General features: G+C 44.6%; 1 protein-coding gene across 2 annotated transcripts in view; it reads left to right on the top strand.

Moving 5' to 3' along the window:
• The first annotated feature begins 951 nt into the window (after positions 1-951).
• rragd (ras-related GTP binding D) overlaps positions 952-26,931 on the top strand; it is a 119,682-nt gene continuing 93,702 nt past the window's right edge. For both annotated transcript variants that reach the window (XM_079529006.1, XM_079529007.1), the window contains exons 1-4: positions 952-1,254; positions 5,589-5,893; positions 16,185-16,384; positions 20,749-20,863. In XM_079529006.1, the coding sequence (XP_079385132.1) occupies positions 1,038-1,254; positions 5,589-5,893; positions 16,185-16,384; positions 20,749-20,863 (837 nt within the window). In that variant the 5' untranslated portion in view covers positions 952-1,037. The remainder of the gene's footprint in view (positions 1,255-5,588; positions 5,894-16,184; positions 16,385-20,748; positions 20,864-26,931) is intronic.

Here is a 26,931-nt window from a genome sequence, read left to right as displayed (position 1 = left end):
TCTACAAAGTAACTATAGTAGGCCTATAACTAAAGTTTTCAAATAGTAGGGTAAAAAGTACAATATTTGCCCCCTGAGATGTAGTGGATTAGAAGTAAAAGTATTGACAATTGGAAATACTCCAGAGAAGTCCTAAAAGTAGGCCTACCTCAAAATTGTACTTAAGTAGGCCTACAGTAGCCTACTTGAATAAATGCACTTATAGTTCCTTTCCTGCATGGTTTGAGTGAGAGAGAACATGGTGATTTCAGTATTCCCATCACAAAGGACGTGTATTGTAACTGTCCCACACACACTGCCATGTGATTGTGGACGTGGGTTGGACTGAACCAATGCTTCCCATCCGGATACTGGACATACCACAGAATAGAGTGGACTGTTGTGCAGCGCAGCGGGCAGACAGCTATGTGTCAGTGGTTGAAACACTAGCCTACTCAGATTTCTGAACTTGAGTAAAAGTAGCAGCAATATAGGCTACTGTATGTTGCCGCTGTTAGGCTAAAAAAAAGTCAAAGCAAAGAGAAAGTAGAGTAGTAGACAGACTCTCATACATGATCCTCCAACAAATAATACAAAAGAAAATAAGTAGGCTAAATAATTGTATCTAGCCTATCTATCTACTAGTACTTTGGCTATTTTAAAATAGCCGATTCTACAAGTTACATTTCCGATTTATAATTTGATTAATTATCAAAATTGTGTACCAATTGTCACAAAAGCTATCCAATGGAGTAAACAAAAAAAGTAGAACATTTTGTCTGCGACATTAAAGTGGAGTGGAGTAGAAAAAAGGAAAAAAAACACCACTTGAGTAAATGGTAAATGTACTTAATTACTTCACTACTTAATTCACACCACTGCTGTGTGTGCGTGCGTGTGCGTGCGTGCGCTAGTGAGGAAGAGGAGGCCGGGTGAGAGTTCACCACCATGGCTTCCACATATCAGGTGACAGTTAAAGTTGGACAGCAGCAGCAGCAGCATATCATTATGTGGTGGTTGTTGTGAAAACAAACCAGACGTCTCCTCAGTCCGCCACCATGACGAGCAGCAGCAGCCAAGGAGGAGCGGCGGCTCCTTCTTCTTCTTCTTCCACCAATAAGTTCAGCTTGGACGAGGAGGAGGAGGATGAAGGGGACGCCGCCACCGCCGCCATGTCGGGCTCGGCCAGCTGCTACTACGACGACGACGATGACGACGACTTTGACGCGTTCGCTCCGGACGGCGGAAACCTGGAGTGCGGCTGCGAGGACGGAGGTGGGCTGGGGTGTGTGTGTCGTACTGGTGTGTGTGTATGTGTGTGTGTGTGTGTGTGTGTGTGCGTGCGTGTGTGGACGGAGGTGGGCGTGTTGGGGTCATAATATAATAGTGCTTGCGTCCTGCTGCTATTATTACACTAATAATAGCACGTACCGTACGCAGCTTTTAGATATTAGGACAGTCCTATATGGTAGCCTATATAACACACCGCTACGGAGGAATGCGTTGCTTTGCATTTCCTTCCTTCCATAGCGGTGTGTTTACATTAGCAGCAGAAACGTGCCCGTGTGTTACAATTACAAAGTGTAGGCTATATCACAATATTATAGCCGCCCTAGCCTATACTTTGTAATTGTAACACATGGGCACGTTTCTGCTGCTGGGGGGGAGGCGGGAGAGCTCTGTGTTGTGTTGTTGCCCTATAAGGACATTATAATAATAGCCCGCACAGTGAGACATGGTTTGTACGGTTCTACCGTACTGTGTGTGTGTGTGTGTGTGTGTGTGTCACTGTCACAGAGCAAACTGTGTGCTGCTGCCGCTCCACTGCCAGATAGGCTAGGTATGAGCTTCAGGCAGCAGTAGCACGTGTCCGCCAGCAGGTGGCACAGCAGGGTCTAAAATCTCTCAGTAGAAGAGTAGGGAGACCACACTGACTGACTGCAGATGTGCCATCATGTTGTATTCATTAAAAGTAACACACTCTAAAATTACTTTTACAATACAAACTAAAATAGAACGTCGCACTCCCGCCCCCTCGAGAGACCCGGAAAATAATTCCCCATTCATTTTCCTCATAGACTTTTCAAAAAGTATTTATTTAAAGACGTTCACGCCGCGGACAAATACAACTTGAGTTGTGACAAATCATGACAATAAACACAATGTTGGGCCGATCAAATAATTAGAAAGAAGAAATTATTTGATCGGCACAAAACATTGTGTTTGTTGTCATGATTTGTCACAACTCGAGTTGGCTTTGTCCGCGGCGTAAACGTCTTTAAATAAATACTTTTTGAAAAGTCTATGAGGAAAATGAACATATTTTCCGGGTCTCTCATCGTACTGCGACGCTCTATAGCGCTGTTGTGTTAGTGGAAGATTGCAGTTAGCCAATTATGAAACCTTCAAACCAAATTTCCCACTTTAAACAAAATAAGCTTGTCGGCTGCCGGACTACCAGTGGAGCAGTGTGGTGGTGTTAACCAGTGTTGCCAACTCTTGTGAGAGAAATAAGCCAACCCACCTCCAAAGCCCAAAACAAGACAACTATTGGTGAGAGAAATAAGCCAAATCTCCCCTCGAAAAACAAGCCCAATAGTTATGTCCATATAATCCTAATAGAAATATTTGATGCATTTATTATCATTTATCAAATACTATGTGTCTATAATTATGAATGTTTTGGTCATTTATTATACTATTACACATACACCAGACTTGTCACTCAATGTGATTCACACTCCCCCAAACCTATGGGATTGTATAGGCTATAGTATACATCAAAGACATGTTGGCTTGTTTCATTTTCTAAACAAGGCACTGAATATTTAAAACGTGTGTGTGTGTGTGTGTGTGTGTGTGTGTGTGTGTGTGTGTGTGTGTGTGTGTGTGTGTGTGTGTGTGTGTGTGTGTGTGTGTGTGTGTGTGTGTGTGTGTGTGTGTGTGTGTGTGTGTGTGTGTCCGTGTCCTGCAGTGGTCAGTGTGTGTCCTGCAGTGGTCAGTGGGTGCGTGCGTGCGACAGTTGATGGTCAACCAACGCTATTTCCGTACTCATTTGGACATACAGTACATGGGGACGGACAGACAGACACACATAGTTGGTAGTTGGAGTGGCTATAGCACCACATTGGACATACAGTACATGGGGACGGACAGACACACATAGTTGGTAGTTGGAGTGGCTATAGCACCACATTGGACAGACAGACACACATAGTTGGTAGTTGGAGTGGCTATAGCACCACATTGGGGACAGACAGACAGACACACATAGTTGGTAGTTGGAGTGGCTATAGCACCACATTGGGGACAGACAGACAGACACACATAGTTGGTAGTTGGAGTGGCTATAGCACCACATTGGACAGACAGACAGACACACATAGTTGGTAGTTGGAGTGGCTATAGCACCACATTGGACAGACAGACAGACACACATAGTTGGTAGTTGGAGTGGCTATAGCACCACATTGGACAGACAGACAGACACACATAGTTGGTAGTTGGAGTGGCTATAGCACCACATTGGACAGACAGACAGACACACATAGTTGGTAGTTGGAGTGGCTATAGCACCACATTGGCCAGACAGACAGACACACATAGTTGGTAGTTGGAGTGGCTATAGCACCACATTGGACAGACAGACAGACACACATAGTTGGTAGTGGGAGTGGCTATAGCACCACATTGGCCACACAAAGAAGAGAAAAAAGACTGCAGTCCAGGGAGTGTTGCTTTCGTCGACTAAAACTAAGACGAAAAATGTTCGTCGACTACCTTTTTTCACATTCCAGGTGACTAAAATGTGACTAAAACTAAATTAACTATTCAAGAGACTATGAATAAAACTAAAATCTAAAATTGCTGCCAAACCAACACTGAGTCCAGGGCTACGGGGGAGGAGACCCAGAGGGAGTGCAACAAACCACGTGCAACCCAGATTCGGCACAAACAAGGGACTAAATTAATTTCGCTCCTATGCCACCAAAATGTGGAACGCCCTACCAACAGTCATTAAGTCATGCGAATCCCTTGACTCTCAAAAACTCTCTCAAAGGGCACCTACGGACGGCTGCAATTCAAAACTGGCCCCCTCACTGTATATGTTTCCTTTCCCTTTTTACCTCCTTTTATGATGAATTCCTGTTCTGTTCTTTGGCTACATAGAAGTGTCTAGTAGTTGTACGTCACTAAACCTCTTGTAAACAAGTGTAATGCTTTATGGTGTCGTCCCCTTGCAGTTGACAGTCTTTGTATTGAGTTGTGCTTGAAATGTATTGTACTTCTGCAAACTGTACATATTTCAATCAATCAATCCCCCTGACTCTCTCTCTCTCTGTTATGTGTGCTAGTCCAGGGCTACGGGGGAGGAGACCCCCTGACTCTCTCTCTCTGTTCTGTGTTGCAGTCCAGGGGGGCTACGGGGGAGGAGACCCCCTGACTCTCTCTCTCTGTTCTGTGTTGCAGTCCAGGGGGGCTACGGGGGAGGAGACCCCCTGACTCTCTCTCTCTGTTCTGTGTTGCAGTCCAGGGGGGCTACGGGGGAGGAGACCCCCTGACTCTCTCTCTCTGTTCTGTGTTGCAGTCCAGGGGGGCTACGGGGGAGGAGACCCCCTGACTCTCTCTCTATCTCTGTTCTGTGTTGCAGTCCAGGGGGGCTACGGGGGAGGAGACCCCCTGACTCTCTCTCTATCTCTGTTCTGTGTTGCAGTCCAGGGGGGCTACGGGGGAGGAGACCCCCTGACTCTCTCTCTCTGTTCTGTGTTGCAGTCCAGGGGGGCTACGGGGGAGGAGACCCCCTGACTCTCTCTCTCTCTCTCTCTGTTCTGTGTTGCAGTCCAGGGGGGCTACGGGGGAGGAGACCCCCTGACTCTCTCTCTCTCTCTGTTCTGTGTTGCAGTCCAGGGGGGCTACGGGGGAGGAGACCCCCTGACTCTCTCTCTCTCTCTCTCTGTTCTGTGTTGCAGTCCAGGGGGGCTACGGGGGAGGAGACCCCCTGACTCTCTCTCTCTCTGTTCTGTGTTGCAGTCCAGGGGGGCTACGGGGGAGGAGACCCCCTGACTCTCTCTCTCTCTCTCTCTCTGTTCTGTGTTGCAGTCCAGGGGGGCTACGGGGGAGGAGACCCCCTGACTCTCTCTCTCTCTCTCTCTCTGTTCTGTGTTGCAGTCCAGGGGGGCTACGAGGGAGGAGACCCCCTGACTCTCTCTCTCTCTCTGTTCTGTGTTGCAGTCCAGGGGGGCTACGGGGGAGGAGACCCCCTGACTCTCTCTCTCTCTGTTCTGTGTTGCAGTCCAGGGGGGCTACGGGGAGGAGACCCCCTGACTCTCTCTCTCTCTCTCTGTTCTGTGTTGCAGTCCAGGGGGGCTACGGGGGAGGAGACCCCCTGACTCTCTCTCTGTTCTGTGTTGCAGTCCAGGGGGGCTACGGGGGAGGAGACCCCCTGACTCTCTCTCTCTCTCTCTGTTCTGTGTTGCAGTCCAGGGGGGCTACGGGGGAGGAGACCCCCTGACTCTCTCTCTCTCTCTCTGTTCTGTGTTGCAGTCCAGGGGGGCTACGGGGGAGGAGACCCCCTGACTCTCTCTCTCTCTCTCTGTTCTGTGTTGCAGTCCAGGGGGGCTACGGGGGAGGAGACCCCCTCAGCGGGGAGGTGAAGCCTCGCATCCTGCTCATGGGTCTGCGGCGCAGCGGCAAGTCCTCCATCCAGAAGGTGGTGTTCCACAAGATGTCGCCCAACGAGACCCTCTTCCTGGAGAGCACCAACAAGATCTGCCGCGAGGACGTCTCCAACAGCTCCTTCGTCAGCTTCCAGATCTGGGACTTCCCCGGCCAGATCGACTTCTTCGACCCCACCTTCGACTACGAGATGATCTTCCGGGGCACCGGCGCGCTTATTTTCGTCATCGACTCGCAGGTGAGGATGAGGATGGGGGGGGGGGGGGGGGGGGGCTTGGCGGTGCTAACCCATTTAGACCCATTTTACAAATGTCTTCTAAATCATGACAGTTTTCAGAAAAAACATGTTTATCTGTGCCAGTGGTGCCCAACCTTTTTCACGTCAAGGACCCCCAGAATTATCTGCAAAGATTTGAGCTGGGTTCGCACTGAAAGAAAATTTATTCAAAGATTTGCACCACATTTTCATGATTTAAAGGAGCATAAAGTGATTTGGGTGATTTGGAAAAAAACCCGGTCCACCCGGTAACAAGATGTGCACATGCACACGCTCTACAGTGGGGGAAGTACAACAGACCAACAGCACGTGCACCAATGCCCGCCCCACTCGATCATGATTGGAGGAAGGCCCCTCTCATCCTGATTGGATGAAGGCTTTGCCACCCAAAGCCCAAACCGAAACTAGGGTTTTTTGACCCCAGGGGCTCACTGGGGACAGGGAGGAACTCCTTATAGTCAGCACACTTTATAGTATGGAGGATTATCCAAAAAATAAGAAAAAATAAGTGATATTTGAATTAAGTGAAATCACTGAATATACCTTTAAATAAGATAGCAGATCTACAAGGTTGTAGATCTTTTGGAGCTTGTAGATCTTTTGGATGAAATCTGAAGGAGTAATATGAAAAAAATGTGTTTTGCAGAAATCGGCCTCATGGTGGCGCCATAACTGGAAGATGTAGAAAATGCAGGAAAAATGTTTTGCCATGGTCTCTAGGGAGTGCGCATACAAAGTTGTTCACAGACACACACAGACCAGTTATAGGTAAATACAGGAATTGGTCTGTTATAGCGCCACCGTGAGGCGGATTTGGAAAAAAATGTGGCAAGTGGCATGTCGTCCTCGGCATAGTGGAAATGTGCATGTATAGTTTCACGGAAATTGCACACTGTGTTTGTGATTTGTGGCATTTCGTTCGAAACGGACCAATCATGCAAGCTTTGGAAGCCAATCTTAGCCATTCAGGATGGAATATGGGAAATGGTGCAGATCCGTGTTGATCACATGACTATGGAGATAGACAGTGTATACCATAATTGCGTGATGTATGGATAAAATGTGTAGGAGTAATATCCAAAAATGGGTTTTACAAAAGTCAGCCTCCTGGTGGCGCTATAACAGGCCGTTCTGGAAAATTTGGGGCAGAGGTTCATCGTTGTCATCCAGGGAGTGTGTGTGCAAAATTTAGCTTCGACTGGGATAACGGTGCCGGAGATAAGCTGGTAACGGACGGGCGCACACGCACATGCACACACACGGACGGACGGACGGAGTGCCAAAACATACTCTCTCCCCATGCCTTCGGCCCGATGGAGACAATAATGCGTCGCAGTGTTTTTAGATGGGCTATTGTCAGCGTGCAAAGTGTAAAATCACGCATTACGACACCATCACGGCCCCCAAAATGTGCTCTCGTGAGGGTTAATCCCTGTGCTATGACTTGATCGTCAGCGCGATACTGTCCTGTCAGTGTCGCATAACAGTTGACAAACACGTACAAAAAAGTATTGACAGCTAATGTCTTATTGAGAAGCTTTTTTTTAATTTCCAGAAATAAGGAACAAAGTGTGTCCTTATCAGTTAAATATTTTTGTATATATATATTTGTTTTGTTGCTTTATTTTGATAGCACTATAGTGAGAGAGAGACGGGAGAGGTGGGCAGACAGCAGGCGAATGGCACGTGGCAAACAGTCGGGCCGGCCAGGAGTAGGGATGCTGCCGATTAATCGATTATTAATCGGCAGAGCTGTCGACTATTCGATTTGGCTGATGGTCACTTTCTGGCATCCCTACCTAGCCAGGAGTTGAACCGGGGACACACTTAACCCATTTAGGCCTGACGTTGAAATTAAAAAAAATGTCTTCTAAATTCTGACAGTTTTCTGAAATACCCCTAATATTATGTCAGTGGTGCTCAATATTTCATGTTCAAGGACCCCAACAATGATATTAAATTGGCCGCCGACCCCCATCTGAAAATATGTTATTCCAGGAACCCCTCAGAAGCAAAGATTTGAGTTAAAAACGTTTACTCTGAAAGAATATATATTCAAAGATTTGTGCCTCATTTTCACGATTTAAAAAAGAAATAGCAGACCTACAAGCTCGTAGCGCGCCACTCGGTGGCGCGCTACGAGCTTGTAGATCTGCTATTTTTCAATAGCTAAATTAAAACACCAAAGAAGGCATTTTGCACCCGTGTCATGTGGTACGCCCTCTAGCCATTCAGCTATTGGGGTCACCCCGTGCAGAGAGTTTTGTGAAAATGACACATGAAACTGCATAGCCAAAACAGCCTTCATACTGTCACAGAGAAGTACACAGAGCAGGTAACAAGATGGACATTCCTTACATTGGACATTATTCTATAGTTGACTCACAGAGTCGGCATGTTTGAAATAGGTTTGCATGAGTCGGCAGTCTGTAATGAGTTTATCATAGGGTTAAACGTTTCATCTACTAGTAGGCTACGTACATTAAATTAATCAAAACCATGAATAATTTTCTTAGGTGCATGTTGGTGTTGCAGGTCCCAGGTAGCTAGGACAAGCATGCAGATAATATTGTCCTGATAAACAGGAGAAAGAAGCACACAGAACGTTTTAGTTGTTTTCAGAATGGTTGCTCTCATAATAATGTATTTTCACAGATCACAAATCCACAATTCACTTTGCAGCGCATGTTCGACCGCATGCCATGTCCGACCGTTGTTGCCGCATGTCGGTCCGTTGGTGTGTCTAATCTGCGTGTGCGTCCCTCATGGCCAGCACACCATAATAAGACCGTCACGGGTGGAGTTCCAAAATCTCACATAAGCACAGGGTTGAGATCTGGTAGATGGGCTCGAACAGAAACGGATACTATACATTTCCAATGGGTAGGCTCAGTCACACAGTTCATTGACCGTGACGTTTTATCTTTCTATCTCAAGAGGCCGGGTGGGGAACTTCATGTTACACATACTGTACACGTTTATCCCTTTTTTACTTTAACTAGCGTGTATCCTTTTTGTCATAGAAAGTGTATATTTGTATGTCTTTAACCCATTTTAGACCTGAGGACGATTCTACAAATGTCAGTTTTCTGAAAACCCCATGTTTCTATTGTGACAGCTGCTGAAAGTCGGGGTACCATTATCAACCAATATTAGGCAAAAACTAAATCCAAATTTCATTATACTTTAAGTGGCATGTGACATGTCAAACTACTTTTCATGATGCTGAATCCATTCCAAGCATGAGTTTTGCACGAAAATACCCCTTGGGCTAAATTCGGCCATAGCCACTTGCCCAAATGTGCCCAAATGTGGTGACCTCATCACATTTGTGATGACGGCTATGGGCATTTTTAGGCGAAGGAGTGTTTTTTGTGCAAAACTAATGCTTGCAATGGATTCAGAATCTTGAAAACCCCCTAGTTTGACATGTCACATGCTAGTTAAAGTATGATGACATTTGGAATGTTTTGCCTTATATTGGTTGATAATGGTACCCCAACTTTCAGCAGCTGTCACAAAGTTTCCCAAGGGAGTTGGGTTGGAACAACTTTATATGTGATTGTAGACAGCTTTATGAACACATCTGTGAAGAAAGCTAGTGTTTTTTTTGCAGATTTGCCACAACTTCAGTGGCATTCCGACCACATTTCTGCTCCATAGTGCTGGTCGGGTTGGTCTTGCTTTCTATGCATATAGGCATATCCTTAGCTATTTAATGTATTGATTGAGGTAGAAAATAATAATAATTGGCTTTGTCAACATCTCCTAACTTCCAGACGAGACACTCACTTGGGATATTTTGCAGTAAGTCAACAGCACAGCAATCGACTTAAAAACAGTTTAGTCTATAGTGGTCTGATAGGCTACTAATGAAAGAAAATAGTATTTATTTGCTCGCTTTTCTCATTTGTAATCTTCCTTAACCCATTTTGGGTGGGAACCCTTTTTTTTAAACATTATGTTATAATTTAGCTATTGGAAAAATAGCAGATCTACAAGCTCATAGCGCGCCACCGAGTGGCGCGCTACGAGCTTGTAGGTCTGCTATTTTTTAAAAATCGTGAAAATGTTTATTTCAGAAGACTGGAGGATTTAGAAGATTTTTTTTTAATGTTGAGGTCAGGCATAAATGGGTTAATACAATCCAAATTAATTACCGGTAATTCAGTTGTTTCGACGTGCGAAAGCCAATGTGAAAATAGCCATGCAATTACGCATTTTACTCAACCACGCCTCAGAATAATTACGATAACATTTGTTTTTGATCGACCATGCAAACTAAACGCAGCAGGACATTTGAGGATGAATCTGGCACTATTCAGTATTTAAGTCCGACGTCATTTTGTAGTGCTACGTTACGTCCGGGTCCAAGTGGCACCAGCTCCCGCCCGCATCTTATTGTAAATAGAATATCTAAACGCGTGAATCCTTTTACAATGACGTTATTTTTCAGAAAGGAAGCCATTGAGGGTTAAAATGGGTCTTAATGCTTCCAACTCGAGTAGAATTATTAATGTTTTGTACAAGTGTCCATGACAAAGAACATATATGATGTGGAGACAATAAAGACTATTATTATCATTATTATTGAAGGTGGTAACAGTCCATTTGCTCAGTACAATATTTCGGGGGCATATTTAGAATGTGTGCAGGGTTGAGTATGTTGAATCTAGTTTGCAATTAATGAGGATTTAGTTGACACAATGAAATAAAATGGTGATAGTATTCCGTGTGGGGCAGACGGCCTGTCACAGCCAGATTTGGGAGAGCAGCAGCTTTGTTGTTGCGAGGAAAGCGGTAAAATTAGACTTTCGTGGTTGTTTTCGTCTCAGATTTAGTCCGACGGAGCGTCACAGTATAACTCTATGGGGACACAAGCGACACAAAAGTAGGACCCGGAAGTATCTCTGGAGGGGGGCGCTCACGTCACGGCTAAAATACTGAATAATCACCATGGACCTCATTCACAACGGCGGTCATATCGTGAGCGGAGCGTGAGCGTGCAGGCATTTACGAGGATTCCCACGTTACGTGGGAATCCATGGCCATGAACTTGAAGTTGATGGCTGTTGGTCGCGAACTCCGCTCGGTTCCGTGTCAGCTCAGAGGGTGGTGTACCCTGCATGCGTATATTTATTTAGAAGGCTTTGGTCTTCATGCTAAATCAATTTAATAGTCCCCCCCCCCCCCCCCCCATACAATGCATGAAAGGCAGTTGATGACAATCATTACAACGTGTTGCCGAACACAACACAACCTCTCCTTGTAACTGTAACTCGCTGATCAGCATGTTGACAGTAGCCTCAGAAACCCAGACATTTTTATTTCCAGGGAGAAAACAAAGTCTGGGGCCGAGTCCACTTCAATTCGGCATAGAGTAGCACAAACGTCGCTCACTCTCTGCTGATTTCTGATCGTCTGCACCTTTGTTAAATTGACACACACGCGCACACATATACACACACACACACACACTCCTCTCTCTGTCGCTCTAATTAATTAGTCTCATGTCCAGCAGCTGTGCATAGTTTCTCCGCGGCGGATCCTGCCAGGAGCTGCCTATGACATTAAAAGCACAGGTGAGTTCCAGTCCATGTTGACAGAGACTCAGCCAATTCAAGTTTCACGTAGGCCTAATGATTTAAATGGACTATCGCGCCTTTGCTGCGAGCACCTATCTGCCTCTATTTGCGTCGTAGTTTATAATGATGCATATTGACCACATGCGGACGTAGGCCACACACAGGACAGCCTAATAACTCTTACCTTGATCATCAAGGCTTGAGGAGGAAACATAGTTGGATCGGATGAAATCTATAGCCTTTCCGAGTCCAAAAACAGGGGAAAAAAAACTGCATGGTCCGGTGGATTAAATATGTCCTGTGTCCATGACCATATTAATTCCATTTGATTTCCAAATCCGACAGTGCAGGGGCGGGGGAATCAATCACCCCAGTAATCAATAAATCAAATGGGCCTAATGAAAATTATCAGATTTTTATAACCTCTGCAATTGCAGTGCACATGCAATTCATCGGTAAGGGCTTCTATCATTGCTGAGTTGTAATATTGCATTTGGTCGTGTGGTGAACTGTACAAATTAACTTCTTTCTCATTATGTGAAAGTAACTGCAAACATCAGTGAACTTATTAACGTTCTGACGTTTAGCAAGGAGTGAAGCAATGCGTGCCAAGTTGGCGAGTTGACAATTAAGTTTCTATGCGGGGTGTGTGTGTGCTTCCGTCCGTTTCGTTTATATATATATACATATAACTCGCGCTGTTTGCTTGAAGATCTGTCTGAGCAGAGACCCGCTTGTCAAAATGAACTGCTCTACAAGCTCATCACAGAGCACCACGTTCACTGTTGGTGTTGTAAACATTATGTTATAATTTAGCTATTGAAAAATAGCAGATCTACAAGCTCATAGCGCGCCACCGAGTGGCGCGCTACGAGCTTGTAGGTCTGCTATTTTTGAAAAATCGTGAATGTGCCTGAAATCTTTGAATATATATTCTTTCAGAGCTCTTTTCAAGCAGAGCGAGTTTTTAACTCAGATCTTTGCTACTGAGAGGGAACTACATATTTTCAGATGGGGGTCGGCGGCCAATGTCGTATATATTTGGGGTTCCTTGACATGAATATGTTTGAGAACAACAGACATAGAAACATGTTTTTTTTTCAGAAAATACATTTTTTTTATTTTGACGTCAGGCCTAAATGGGTTAAAGCTTGGGGATCCCGGATCTGTGCATTTTTGCACAGGCTATGATGACGTATTTCATCCGCGGAGAGATATTTCCTGTTGCCTTATATGGCATGGAATGGGCGTGGATGTTCCATTAAACCAGGCGAATCGCTTGGGAAAGAGACGGAATGAGAGACACGGGGCGATCTGAACAAATGAACTCATTACGCCACCTTAGCTGAATGACACGGGAGCTTGTCGCAGCTTGATCGGAACAGATAAATATGCGATCATTACGCAGTTAATTTACACCTGGGCGTATATTTCCGTTGTGAATGAGGTCCCATGTCTCTGATCAGTCAATCGTTAGACAATAATGATTATTCATGGAACACGTAACACGTAACACGAACGCGTTGAGAGCTTGTAGATCAGCTATTTTCGGGGCGCTCTTTAGCTAGTGGAGATGCAGTGTATACGACATGGATTTCTAAACATATTTGTTCAACGCAAAAATACTGTGTTCACGTTCAGGGGACTTCGGGGGGGAAAAAAGCAATTCTCCTGAATGCTGCCTTCCGGCATGGAATGGAAAGGAGAGGGAGTTTTGCATTTCTTTCACCATATGTGACCAGATTTGACTGAGAGCCTGCCATCGCACAAACTACAGCTTTTCACCAGAGGAGAAAAACTTTTTTTTTTTTTTTCCCAAAATGAGTTAATACCACAGGCAGGCTCTTAGCATGTCTGAAATAGGTGTCAGAGCTGAAATTGAAATGTAAATATGAAATAAATGCTTAAACATGTAGCTAGGTGTAATGTTAGAGACCACAGAAGTGAACCTTTCAAGCCTGTTTTCTCAACTCGCTTTTTTCGGCAAGACATTACTCTACTGTATATCTCCAAAACTGGTGGGTCAAACTGAAGAACCAATATGTCAATGTGAAGCTATGATTCCCTGCTTTCATATATGACGTGAAAAAAACAAATTCATAAAAATCCAATGGCAGCCACTCAGTCAAAATTAGTAAAATGCTGCATTCATGGTTTGGAGAGGGCAGTCTCTCAGTTGTTTTACAGGCAGGGGGGGAGGGCAGGGTCTGAACTTCTGAAGCCCCCTTTGATGTCTATGTGAGCAAAAACCTCATGTTTCTATATCAGTGGTTCTCAATAGTTCATGTCAAGAACCCCACAAATTATATGTAATTGGCTGCGGACCCCCATCTGAAAATATGTTGTTCCAGTGGACCCCCCCCCCCCAGAATCAAAGATTTGAGTTCAAAACGTTCGCTCTGAAAGAATATATATTCAAAGATTTGCGCCACATTTTCACGATTATTAAAAAAATAGCAGACCTACAAGCTCGTAGCGCGGCACCGAGTGCCGCGCTTCGAGCTTGTAGATCTGCTATTTTACAATAGCTGAAGTATAACATAAACACCCAAAAGGGGTTCCCTTCCCGCCCAGAATGGGCTAAAGCACAAAAGGTTGTGCTCCGAGTCACTCCTTTAATAAATAAAGCCTTCCACACACTGCGGTTGTTGTTCATGAAAGAAGAAATTAATTCGGCACTGTGGATTTCTTCGGCATCATCGGACAAAATAATAGAGCTATCAAGTTGTTTCGATTGTTAGAGCTGTTTGTGTTTGATGGTGGAACATCTGCGTTGTGTTGTGTCTCCCTCTCCGCTCGCTCGCCGACGCGGAACTTGCCTACAGAACGTCTAGTTCTTGGTGCGGCAAACGTGATAAATGAGAGCATTACCCATCAGAGAAAACGGCTGCTATACTTTCCCTTTTAAATTAAGAAAGACATTTTATTTGTACTATTTTTTTTTTCTTTCTTTTTTTTTTTTGCAAAACATTGCTTGCAGGGATTTCAAAGGAAAAAAGAGTAATTTCATTTTTCATGGAAGCGCCGCTTCTTCTTCTGATGAAGTGCTTTTATTATCAAGAGACCATAGAAACATGACAGCGGTTAATACAGCAACAAGCTCAAATCTGGTTTTCATTCTGTCTGCACAATGTTTTTTTCTTCCCCCCCCCATCAAATGACACACATGGGGTTTGATTTAATTGCAGAACTTGACTTGAAAAAAAGTTTTCTTCTTCATTTAATTTAGTTTTCCTGCATCTCCTTTTCTATAGTGCGGCACTGAGTGCGTGCGTGCGTGCGTGCGTGCCTGCCTGCCTGCCTGCCCCCTTATTGGCTAGCAAAATACAAGCTTCACTCCCACTCCAAGACCAGATTTCCTGGCTCGTTCACCCAGGCCTTTTTTGAGGAGCACTAGTGAACACAAACATTGGCTTGTGATTGGCTGATCACCCCATAGCGATGATTTGATTGGCTGAGCATTGTGAGCAAAGTACATATTGAAGATAAAAGTGAGGGCAGAAAAGTGAAGACGCCAAAAGTGATTGGCCGGAATGACTTGTGATGATTCGATTGGCTGAGCACGGAATGCGATGTACAATGATGTATGATTGATGATACGAAGAATTGTCTAATGTAATCCTGGGCGCTACACTCCCTCTGCCAACCTGGGGAGAGCAACGGACTGACCTCATGCTTCCTTTCTATGCATGAGGAGTCCAAGCCGCTTCTTTTCACCTGACAGGGAGGGGGGGTTTCCCCGGTTGAACATAGCGCGTGGAAGGAACACGTTATTCCGACCAGTTCCTTTCCCCTCCGTCACGCGCCCCGGCTGACCAGGGGGAGGCAGTAGAGACCAGGATTACTGTTAGATAGTAAACAGCTTTAGCCACCAGGAGGAAACGAAACACATTTCACTCAGCCTTGTCGTGCTGTCGCGCTCTCTCCTCCAGTGTTGATTTTGACAGGACATTTAGATTTTAGTTTCAGTCGTAGTCTTTTGAATAGTTTTACTCACATTTTAGTCACCTGGAATGTTTTAGTGTTAGTCTAGTTTTAGTCGACTAAATCTACAGTTGATTTAGTCGACTAAAATGTATTTTGGTGGACCTTGATGCCGTTGTAATGGCCGATTTCACACTTGCTGACACTAGCTTGTAGATCTGCTATTTCCAGCATGCAAGTGTGAAATGACTCGTCAGTCGACTTTTATTTATACTCGTCACTCGACTTTTATTTATACTCTCTTGTCCACTAGTCCCTTAATTCCCAACATTTTAGTCTAGTTTTTATTTGACGAAATTGTCAATATATTTGTGTCTTAGTTTTAGTCACCATAGCTTAGTTTTCATTTAGTTTCCGTTTAGGTAGTCGGAAAATGTCTGATTGTCTTAGTTATTAGTCGACAAAATCAACACTGCTCTCTGCTCTCTCTCTCTCTCTGTGTCCCTTTTTACCTCCTATGGTGATCTCCTGTTTTTGGCTATATACTGTAGAAGTGTTTATTCGTACGTCTCTAAATGTTCTGATGAATTGAAAATGGTGGGCCCTATTGTAAACAAGTGTAATGCTTCATGGTGTCGTCCGCTCACAGTTAAACAGTTTTTGTATTGAGTTGTACCGGAAATGTACAGTAATTCTGCAAACTATCAATACAATACTTCAAATCAAAACTCTCATCTCCGCAGGACGACTATGTGGAGGCTCTGAGCCGCCTGCACCTCACGGTGACGCGGGCCTACAAGGTCAACCCGGACATCAACTTCGAGGTGTTCATCCACAAGGTGGATGGGCTGCCCGACGACCACAAGATCGAGAAGCAGCGCGACATCCACAAGCGCGCCAACGACGACCTGGCCGACGCCGCCCTGGAGCGCATACACCTGAGGTGAGGAGCCAAGGAAAGGAAAGGAAGGAAGGAAGGAAGGAAGGGGCCATGCGGTGCAGCGGACGATGGAGGAAGTACACTCCACGTTTATCGCGTTAACCCACTTAGACCTGGAAACGGGGCCGTGTCGCTTTAGCTTTGAAACCGCTTTAACCGTTGTTTTGAACTTTAGCCGTTGAAATAATAGCAGATCTACAAGCTCGTAGCGTGGCATGGAGTGCAGTGCTACGAGCTTGTAGATCTGCTATTCTTGTGGCGCAAATCTTTGAATATGTATTCTTTCACATCAAACGTTTTAACTCCTATGTTTGCTTCTAGGCGGGGGGGCGGTCCGGTTAATATATCATTCTGGGGGTCCTTGACATTAAATTGTCTGTGAGAACCATTGGCATAGAAACATAGTTTTTTTTTTCCTTCACATTTTTGTTTTTATTGTCATGATTTAAAAGACATTTTGTAGAATGTGGTCTCGGGTATCAATACTGCAAAAAAGTATCAATACTGCGATGTGGAGACACTCTTGTTGCCAGTAGAAGTCCGGAGTTCCAAATGTACTTTGAATAAAAGTACAAAAGTGTCGGCATCAAAATGTACTTAAAGACTATACCTAAAGTAGAAAGTACTCATTATGCAGAATGTCCCATTTCACAAGTTTTCAAATGCATACAATGTATACAAAACTTCAGAAATGCAAGCTCTAAAGCTCACAATGCGTCGCCATTGTGATCTTGTAGATTGAGCTATTTTCAAATGGCCGATGTACAGTATACAGTATAGGGCTGAGGTGGTTAATGTACGGTCTGTTATACAGTTGGGTGCCACCGATATTGTCCCTTATAATTTGACCCATTTAGGCCTGACCTCAACATTTTAAAAAGTCCTTCTAAATCCTCCAGTTTTCTGAAATAAATATTTTCACGATTTTTCAAAAATAGCAGACCTACAAGCTCGTAGCGCGCCACTCGTGGCGCGCTATGAGCTTGTAGATCTGCTATTTTTCAATAGCTAAATTATAACATAATGTTTAAAACACCAAAAGGGGTTCCCGCCCAAAATGGGTTAACTGTCCTTTTGCGCAGATCACGCAAACCTCAGCAAAAAGAAAAGGACAATATCGATGGCCTCCGACTGTAATAATCAAACACCACAAAGTCATCAGTAACTACTAGTTTTCAAACTAACAATCGTAGTGGAGTCTAAGTACAATACTTGCCTCTGAGATGTCGTGGAGTGGAAGTAAAGGTATAGAAAGTTGGAAATAGCTAGTTAATTTAATTTAGTTTTGCACCTTAATTGTTTCTTCATACATCTCCGTTGGGTTCGGGTTCATGAGTTCACTTTTATTTATTTTAACCCATTTAGAACTGAGGCCAAACTACCTCCCCCTGGCCAGCCGGGGGCGCCTGATGGAGGGGAAAGGAACTGGTTGGAATAACGTGTTCCTTCCACGCGCTACGTCCAACCAGGGAAACTCCCCCCTGTCAGGTGTAAAGGAGCAACTTGGACACTCGGGCATGAAGGAAGCATGAGTTCAAGTCCGTTGCTCTCCCCATGTCCCCCATATATGGGGACTAGGTTGGCGGAGGGTGTGTAGAGCCCAGGATCACATTAGATAATTGACACAGGGGTGAAAAATGGGTTACAAAATCGTGGGATAAAAATTAGTTAAAAAAAAGAAAGAACTGAGGCCGATTCGTCAGTGGTTCTCAAACAAAGTTTCATGTCAAGGACCCCAAACAGCTTATGTAATTGGCCGCGGACCCCCATCTGAAAATGTGTTGTTCCAGGGACCCCACCAGAAGCAAATATTTGAGTTAAAAATGTTCGCTCTGAAAGAATATACAGTATATTCAAAGATTTGCGCCACATTTTCACGATTTAAAAAGAAATAGCAGACCTACAAGCTCGTAGCGCGGCACTTGGTGCCGCGCTACGAGCTTGTAGATCTGCTATTTCTCTATAACATAACATATAACATAATGCTTAAAACACCAAATGGGGTTCCAACCTATACATTGGGATCCTATTCACGCATATACAGTATGTTACCTAAAAACAGCTATTACAGCCCCAAAAACACAGCAAATATATAATGTAAAACTATGCCTTCTATAAAGTGCAGGAGTCAATCAACTAGACACTAACAACTCGCCTCTACAGCTGTTGCTTTATTTTTGGTGGTGGGACTACTTATTTTATTATGCTAATGCTGTCAGAGTTGTAAAAAATGCTTAATTGATTCCTTCATATTTTGAAGATGCCCAAGTATTTGAGTGTTTAGTTTCTTATGCCGACTGTATTACTGATGCTGATACTACTGCATGCTCGCCCCAAATTCAGTTGAACTTGTCTTAACCCATTCTGGACGGGAACCCCTTTTGGTGTTAGCATTATGTTATGCTTTAGCTATTGAAAAATAGCAGATCTACAAGCTCATAGCGCGCCACCGAGTGGCGCGCTACGAGCTTGTAGGTCTGCTATTTTTGAAAAATCGAAGAACGACTGACATAGAAACATGGCTTTTTCAGAAAACTGTCAGGATGTAGAAGACATTTTTAGAACCTGATCTCAGGTCAAACATATCCTACAGCGTCTGTGGAGAAAGGTCAACAAGGTCAACGCACGGTAACTTTCCTCCAACCACATCGCTGCAGTCGGGAAGAATCTCCAATCCAATCCAATCCAAAACAATCACACCTGTGTGAACTGAGTGGTGTAAGGTATTATATAGCCTGATCAGCTGTGGTCTGACGTAATGTCTGACGTAATGAAAACAGTCGTGTGAACTGAGTGACCATAGCAACCATTCTCATTTTCTTGGTACGAACAAACACGTGGACACGTAAACTAACAAAGCCAGTTGTTGGAGTGGTTTACACCACTCAAAAAATATATATATATTTTGAAAACAAAGCAATGCTGCCTCATCAAAGTTGGTGTTGTGACTTATATATTTTCAATTACTTGCATGAGAGAGAGAGAGAGAGAGAGGTGGTGGAGTTAGTTTCTTTAGCATGAGAGAGAGGGAGAGGTGGTGGAGTTAGTTGCTTTAGCATGAGAGAGAGGGAGAGGTGGTGGAGTTAGTTGCTTTAGCATGAGAGGTGGTGGAGTTAGTTGCTTTAGCATGAGAGGGGGAGAGGTGGTGGAGTTAGTTGCTTTAGCATGAGAGGTGGAGAGGTGGTGGAGTTAGTTGCTTTAGCATGAGAGGGGGAGAGGTGGTGGAGTCAGTTGCTTTAGCATGAGAGGGGGAGGGGTGGTGGAGTTAGTTGCTTTAGCATGAGAGGGGGAGAGGTGGTGGAGTTAGTTCCTTTAGCATGAGAGAGGGAGAGGTGGTGGAGTTAGTTGCTTTAGCATGAGATAGGGAGAGGTGGTGGAGTTAGTTGCTTTAGCATGAGAGGGGGAGAGGTGGTGGAGTCAGTTGCTTTAGCATGAGAGGGGGAGGGGTGGTGGAGTTAGTTGCTTTAGCATGAGAGGGGGAGAGGTGGTGGAGTTAGTTCCTTTAGCATGAGAGAGGGAGAGGTGGTGGAGTTAGTTGCTTTAGCATGATATAGGGAGAGGTGGTGGAGTTAGTTGCTTTAGCATGAGAGGGGGAGAGGTGGTGGAGTTAGTTGCTTTAACATGAGAGGGGGAGAGGTGGTGGAGTTAGTTGCTTTAGCATGAGAGGGAGAGGTGGTGGAGTTAGTTGCTTTAGCATGAGAGGGGGAGAGGTGGTGGAGTCAGTTGCTTTAGCATGAGAGGGGGAGAGGTGGTGGAGTTAGTTGCTTTAGCATGTGGGGGGGAGAGGTGGTGGAGTTAGTTGCTTTAGCATGAGAGGGGGAGAGGTGGTGGAGTTAGTTGCTTTAGCATGAGAGAGGGATAGGTGGTGGAGTTAGTTGCTTTAGCATGAGAGGGGGAGAGGTGGTGGAGTTAGTTGCTTTAGCATGAGGGGGAGAGGTGGTGGAGTTAGTTGCTTTAGCATGAGAGGGGGAGAGGTGGTGGAGTTAGTTGCTTTAGCATGAGAGATGGAGAGGTGGTGGAGTTAGTTGCTTTAGCATGAGAGGGGGAGAGGTGGTGGAGTTAGTTGCTTTAGCATGAGAGGGGGAGAGGTGGTGGAGTTAGTTGCTTTAGCATGAGAGGGGGAGAGGTGGTGGAGTCAGTTGCTTTAGCATGAGAGGGGGAGAGGTGGTGGAGTCAGTTGCTTTAGCATGAGAGGGGGAGAGGTGGTGGAGTTAGTTGCTTTAGCAGACATTTTGAGGCTCCGATGGAGTTAAGAGGTTTTGTCCAAAGCGTTTTTTACTACTTTTGGTAAAAACACCATCTGTGTAAAGGGTGTTCAATAGCACTGATTTATGCCTCCCCCCCCTGTCCAACCCCCACCCCCACAGCTTCTATCTAACCAGTATCTACGACCACTCCATCTTCGAGGCGTTCAGCAAAGTGGTGCAGAAGCTCATCCCGCAGCTGCCTACGCTGGAGAATCTGCTGAACATCTTCATCTCTGTAAGTAAAAGCCTCCTCTTCCCCTCGGCTCTTGCCGAGGCCTGCAGTTCTCCGTCCTTGGAGCCACTGCACTCACAGCCTGGAGCTGGATGTTAATGTGGGCAGACCAGGCGTCACGGCATTCTAATGCAGGGGTTCTCAACCCGTGGGTCGCGACCCCTCGGGGGGTCGCCAAATTATTTTAGGGGGTCCCCAAATTATTTTAAAAAAAAAGAAAAAAAAAGGATTTTTTTTTAGATTTTTTTTTTCACGGTTTTTAAAAAATAGCAGACCTACAAGTTCATAGCGCGCCACTCGGTGGCGCGCTATGAGCTTGTAGATCTGCTATTTTTCAATAGCTAAATTATAACAATGCTTAAAACACCAAAAGGGGTTCCCGCCCAAAATGGTTTAAGGTTATTGTAGCAGTCAATTTATATTGGGGGTCGGGAGGGGGCGGGGCGGGGGTCCCGAGACGTTGCCAAAGCATTTCCGGGGGTCCCCGGCCAAAAACGTTGAGAACCCCTGTTCTAATGCAGTGCACGGTTCTCAAACTTTTTTCCTGTCAAGCAGCACATTTGACATTTATTCGCCCGCGGACCCCCATTTGAAAAGATAATGCCAGGGTACTTAGTTTAGAGTCTAAACTAAACAGTCTAGAAAACAAAGCCAAGTGACAACTGTGTCAAGTCAACGCACGTGAGCTGCAACTGGCCACGGCCCTCATCAAGTCACCTTTCGCGCAATGTGGCACTTGCCCCAAAATGAGTTTGACACCCCTGGTTTAGACAGTAGACTAGTCACAACCTATCTCAAACCCACACCCTAACCTCCCACGGGGCAGCACACCTAAACCTAACCTTAACCCATGTCTAACCAATGACTAGTCTAAACTAAGTATGCACCCCGCCCCCATACGAGAACATTTTTGACGGCTCTAGCAGTGATTCGCAACCATTTTAATTTCAAGGACCCCCCCCCCAGTTTGACATGCATTAGGCTACAGACGCCCATTTAATGGCGTTTCTTATCTCTGGGACCCTAATTTATATTGTAAAATCAATGTTAATTTAACTCTGAGAGTGTGTATACAAATGTATTTGCATTTGGTTCCATTTTGTACGCTCTCAGAGTTGGAGACCTATTTAGGGTCCATAACTATCATTTAGCTGGGGACCCCCTGGAACTCCCTCAAGGACCCCTTGAGGGTCCCCGGACCCCACTTTGAGAACCGATGTACACACACACACACACACACACACACACACACACACACACACACACACACACACATGCACTTTGTGTTGCGGTCAGTAGGTGGCAGCGATATCTAACCGATAGCATGGAACAGACTGTAATGACGGTACCTCCACCACTATGGCTCCTTTTCCACCAGAAGAGCTTTGGTTCTAGAATTGATTCCGTTCTAGATTCTTGGAACCTTTTATTGGTGCTTTCATGGTACCGGCAGCCTTTTTTTTTTTGGTTCCAGTTATGAACCAACTTTTAGGGTTCTGAACTGTGTTGCGTTCGCCGACTGAAACTGAGACGAAAATTTTTCGTTGAGTACCTTTTTTCACAAAGGAAACCTAATGGAAACTAAATGAAAACTAAGCTATGATGACTAAAATCAATTTACACCGGTCACGTGACGGTAACCAGCCAATCAGAATCAAGTATTGGGACTAATCGTTTTAGAAAGGTCATTTTACACTTGGTTGCATGCTGAAAATAGCCGATCTACAAGCTCACAACGCGTCGCAGCGTAATCAGTCATTACGACGGCATCAAGGCCCCGGGCAAAATACATTTTAGTCGACTAAATCAACTGTAGATTTAGCCGACTGAAATCTTATGACATTTTGGTCGACTAAACACTAAAACATTACAGGAGACTAAAATGTGACTAAAACTAAATGAAAGCTATTCAAGAGACTATGACTAAAACTAAAATCAAAATGTGCTGCCAAAAACAACACTGAACTACACACACACACACACACACACACACACACACACACACACACACACACACACACACACACACACACACACACACACACACACATATAGGCCTATACTGTGTGGGCGGAAAGGAAACCCCTGGATACATACATGAATATGATACAGTTGAGGGACAATTAGCATGTTGATCGTGCTCTGTTTTGGCTTGTGTAAAAAGATGGCTAGAGACATGGAAGTGACTCCGTAGGAGGGTTCATTACTAGGGCACCTAGTGTTGATGTCGTCGACTAAAACTAAGACGAAAAAATGTTCGTCGACTAGCTTTTTTCACTGACGCAACTGGGAACTAAATGAAAAAAGACTAAAACTATGACTAAATATACTGCCAATTTCGTCCACAAATTAAAACTAGACAAAAATGTTAGGAAGGGACTAGTGGACAAGAGAAGTCATTTTTACAATAAGTTGCATGCTGAAAATAGACGATCTACAAGCTCAACGCGTCGTGCTGTGAGCTTGTAGATCTGCTATTTTCAGCAAGTGTAAAAATCAAGGCCCGCCAAAATACATTTTGTTCGACTAAATCAACTGTAGATTTAGTCGACTAAAACTAGACTAACACTAAAACATTCCCGGTGACTAAAATGTGACTAAAACTAAAATAGAAATAACAAAAACACCAGTGCGTGGCAGGGATTTCAGTCTAGCTACTGTATCATTGGGAACAGTGATTCTTCTGTGACATACCGTATACAGTATGCCTTTCCATCTATGGGAAAGACCCCAGTAAATAGGGTTGGTATATATATGCCTTTCCATCTATGGGAAAGACCCCAGTAAATAGGGTTGGTATATATATATGCCTTTCCATCTATGGGAAAGACCCCAGTAAATAGGGTTGGTATATATATGCCTTTCCATCTATGGGAAAGACCCTACTGGGGTTGGTATATATGCCTTTCCATCTATGGGAAAGACCCCAGGTGGCTCAGGGGTAGAGTTGCCGGATGGTAACCGCAAGGTTGCCAGTTCGAACCCGGGCTCCCCCCAGAGTTACTGTCGAAGTGTCCTTGAGCAAGACTCTGAACCCCTAATTGCTCCCGACGTGCTGGTTGGTGCCTTGCATGGTTTCCGCCGACATCGGTGTGTGAATGTGTGTGTGAATGCAGGTGAATGTAATGCACAATCTATGTAAAGCGCCCTGGATAAAGGCGCTATATAAATGCACCATTTACTCCACTAAATAGGTTTGGTATATGCCTTTCCATCTATGGGAAAGACCCCAGTAAATTAGGGTTGGTATATGCCTTTCCATCTATGGGAAAGACCCCAGTAAATAGGGTTGGTATATATATGCCTTTCCATCTATGGGAAAGACCCCAGTAAATAGGGTTGGTATATATATGCCTTTCCATCTTTGGGAAAGACCCCAGTAAATAGGGTTGGTATATATATATGCCTTTCCATCTATGGGAAAGACCCCAGTAAATAGGGTTGGTGTGTATATATATGCCTTTCCATCTATGGGAAAGACCCCAGTAAATGGGGTTGGTATATATGCCTTTCCATCTATGGGAAAGACCCCAGTAAATAGGGTTGGTATATATATATGCCTTTCCATCTATGGGAAAGACCCCAGTAAATAGGGTTGGTATATATATATGCCTTTCCATCTATGGGAAAGACCCCAGTAAATAGGGTTGGTATATATATGCCTTTCCATCTTTGGGAAAGACCCCAGTAAATAGGGTTGGTATATATATATGCCTTTCCATCTTTGGGAAAGACCCCAGTAAATAGGGTTGGTATATATATGCCTTTCCATCTATGGGAAAGACCCCAGTAAATAGGGTTGGTATATATATATGCCTTTCCATCTATGGGAAAGACCCCAGTAAATAGGGTTGGTATATATATATGCCTTTCCATCTATGGGAAAGGCCCCAGTAAATAGGGTTGGTGTATATATATATGCCTTTCCATCTATGGGAAAGACCCCAGTAAATAGGGTTGGTATATATATTTATGCCTTTCCATCTATGGGAAAGACCCCAGTAAATAGGGTTGGTGTGTATATATATGCCTTTCCATCTATGGGAAAGACCCCAGTAAATGGGGTTGGTATATATGCCTTTCCATCTATGGGAAAGACCCCAGTAAATAGGGTTGGTATATATATGCCTTTCCATCTATGGGAAAGACCCCAGTAAATAGGGTTGGTATATATATATGCCTTTCCATCTATGGGAAAGACCCCAGTAAATAGGGTTGGTATATATATATATGCCTTTCCATCTATGGGAAAGACCCCAGTAAATAGGGTTGGTATATGCCTTTCCATCTATGGGAAAGACCCCAGTAAATAGGGTTGGTATATATATATGCCTTTCCATCTATGGGAAAGACCCCAGTAAATAGGGTTGGTATATATATGCCTTTCCATCTATGGGAAAGACCCCAGTAAATAGGGTTGGTATATATATGCCTTTCCATCTATGGGAAAGACCCCAGTAAATAGGGTTGGTATATATATGCCTTTCCATCTATGGGAAAGACCCCAGTAAATAGGGTTGGTATATATATGCCTTTCCATCTATGGGAAAGACCCCAGGTGGCTCAGGGGTAGAGTGGCCGGATGGTAACCGCAAGGTTGCCAGTTCGAACCCGGGCTCCCCCCAGAGTTACTGTCGAAGTGTCCTTGAGCAAGACTCTGAACCCCTAATTGCTCCCGACGTGCTGGGTGTTGCCTTGCATGGTTTCCGCCGCCATCGGTGTGTGAATGTGTGTGTGAATGGGTGAATGTAATGCACAATCTATGTAAAGCGCCCTGGATAAAGGCGCTATATAAATGCACCATTTACTCCACTAAATAGGTTTGGTATATGGAAAGACCCCAGTAAATTAGGGTTGGTATGCCTTTCCATCTATGGGAAAGACACCAGTAACTAGGGTTGGAAATTGAAGTGCACATTCGACGGCCATGATACTCGTGCGATATGTAAAGAAAAAAAACAGAAGAGCAACTCCTCCCCATGTGACTTTAAGATATGTTCCCACCGCAAGATCAAATATCTAGTCGCTTGAATCTCTTAATTCACTTTGGCCGTGCTGGTCGGCGTCGGTAAGTGTGAGGCGCATCAACAACATGGAGAGTGATGTTATCCCATTTTGGGCGGGAACCCCTTTTGGTGTTTTGTTATGCTTTTAGCTGTTGAAAAATAGCAGACCTACAAGCTCATAGCGTGGCATCGAGTGCCGCGCTACGAGCTTGTAGGTCTGCTATTTTTGAAAAATCGTTCAAATGTGCCTCAAATCTTTGAATATACATTTTTTCAGAGCGAACGTTTTTAACTCAAATCTTTGCTTCTGGGGACGTCCCTGGAACAACACATTTTCAGATGGGGGTCGGCGGCCTAATACATACAATTCTGGGGGTCCTTGACATAAAAATGCTTGAGAACGACTGACAAACATAAGTTTTTTTTCAGAAAACTGTCAGGATTTAGAAGGCATTTGTACTTTAGCCGTGCTGGTCAGCGTCGTCGGTAAGCGTGAGGCGCATCAACAGCATCGAGAGTGATGTTATATAGTCTGTTTGCAGTGCATATAGAGCCCTCGTTGCGAAGGTTAATGTACACTTGGGAGTGAAGTGGTGCAAAGCGTTATGGGGACGAGTGTGCGTGCGGTGACTGCGTGCACCAGAGCGAAACGCTACAGGCCCCGAATGTCTGACCCCCTTCAGTGACGAGGTCTGCTATGCTGCGTTTTCATGCCGTGGTTTGGGTCCACCGGTCGTCACATTGCTGGGGAAATTCACTGCCAATTGTATTATTACAGCCGAGCAGTCGGTCAACCTTCATCCTATGATGCACAGGTGTCACTGAATGGTTTGACGAGTATGGAAATCACATGAATCATTCGAAAGGTGCAGTTCACTGGAGAAACTGGCATGTGGCTGTGGGTTAGTCCACAATAAGCTGAACTCTCTATACCTCTCTCTGTTTCTCACTTTGCTCATGCACTTTTACAAAACAAATATGAATATAAATTACACATTTTGAATCTCACAATGTCTGTATGTCTCGCACGCACGCACGCATAAACAAAACAACTACAGTGCAACG

The sequence above is a fragment of the Electrona antarctica genome (genome assembly GCF_951216825.1).
Source record: "Electrona antarctica genome assembly, chromosome: 18".
Lineage (NCBI taxonomy): Eukaryota > Metazoa > Chordata > Actinopteri > Myctophiformes > Myctophidae > Electrona > Electrona antarctica.
This window is presented reverse-complemented; position numbering and strand designations above follow the sequence as displayed.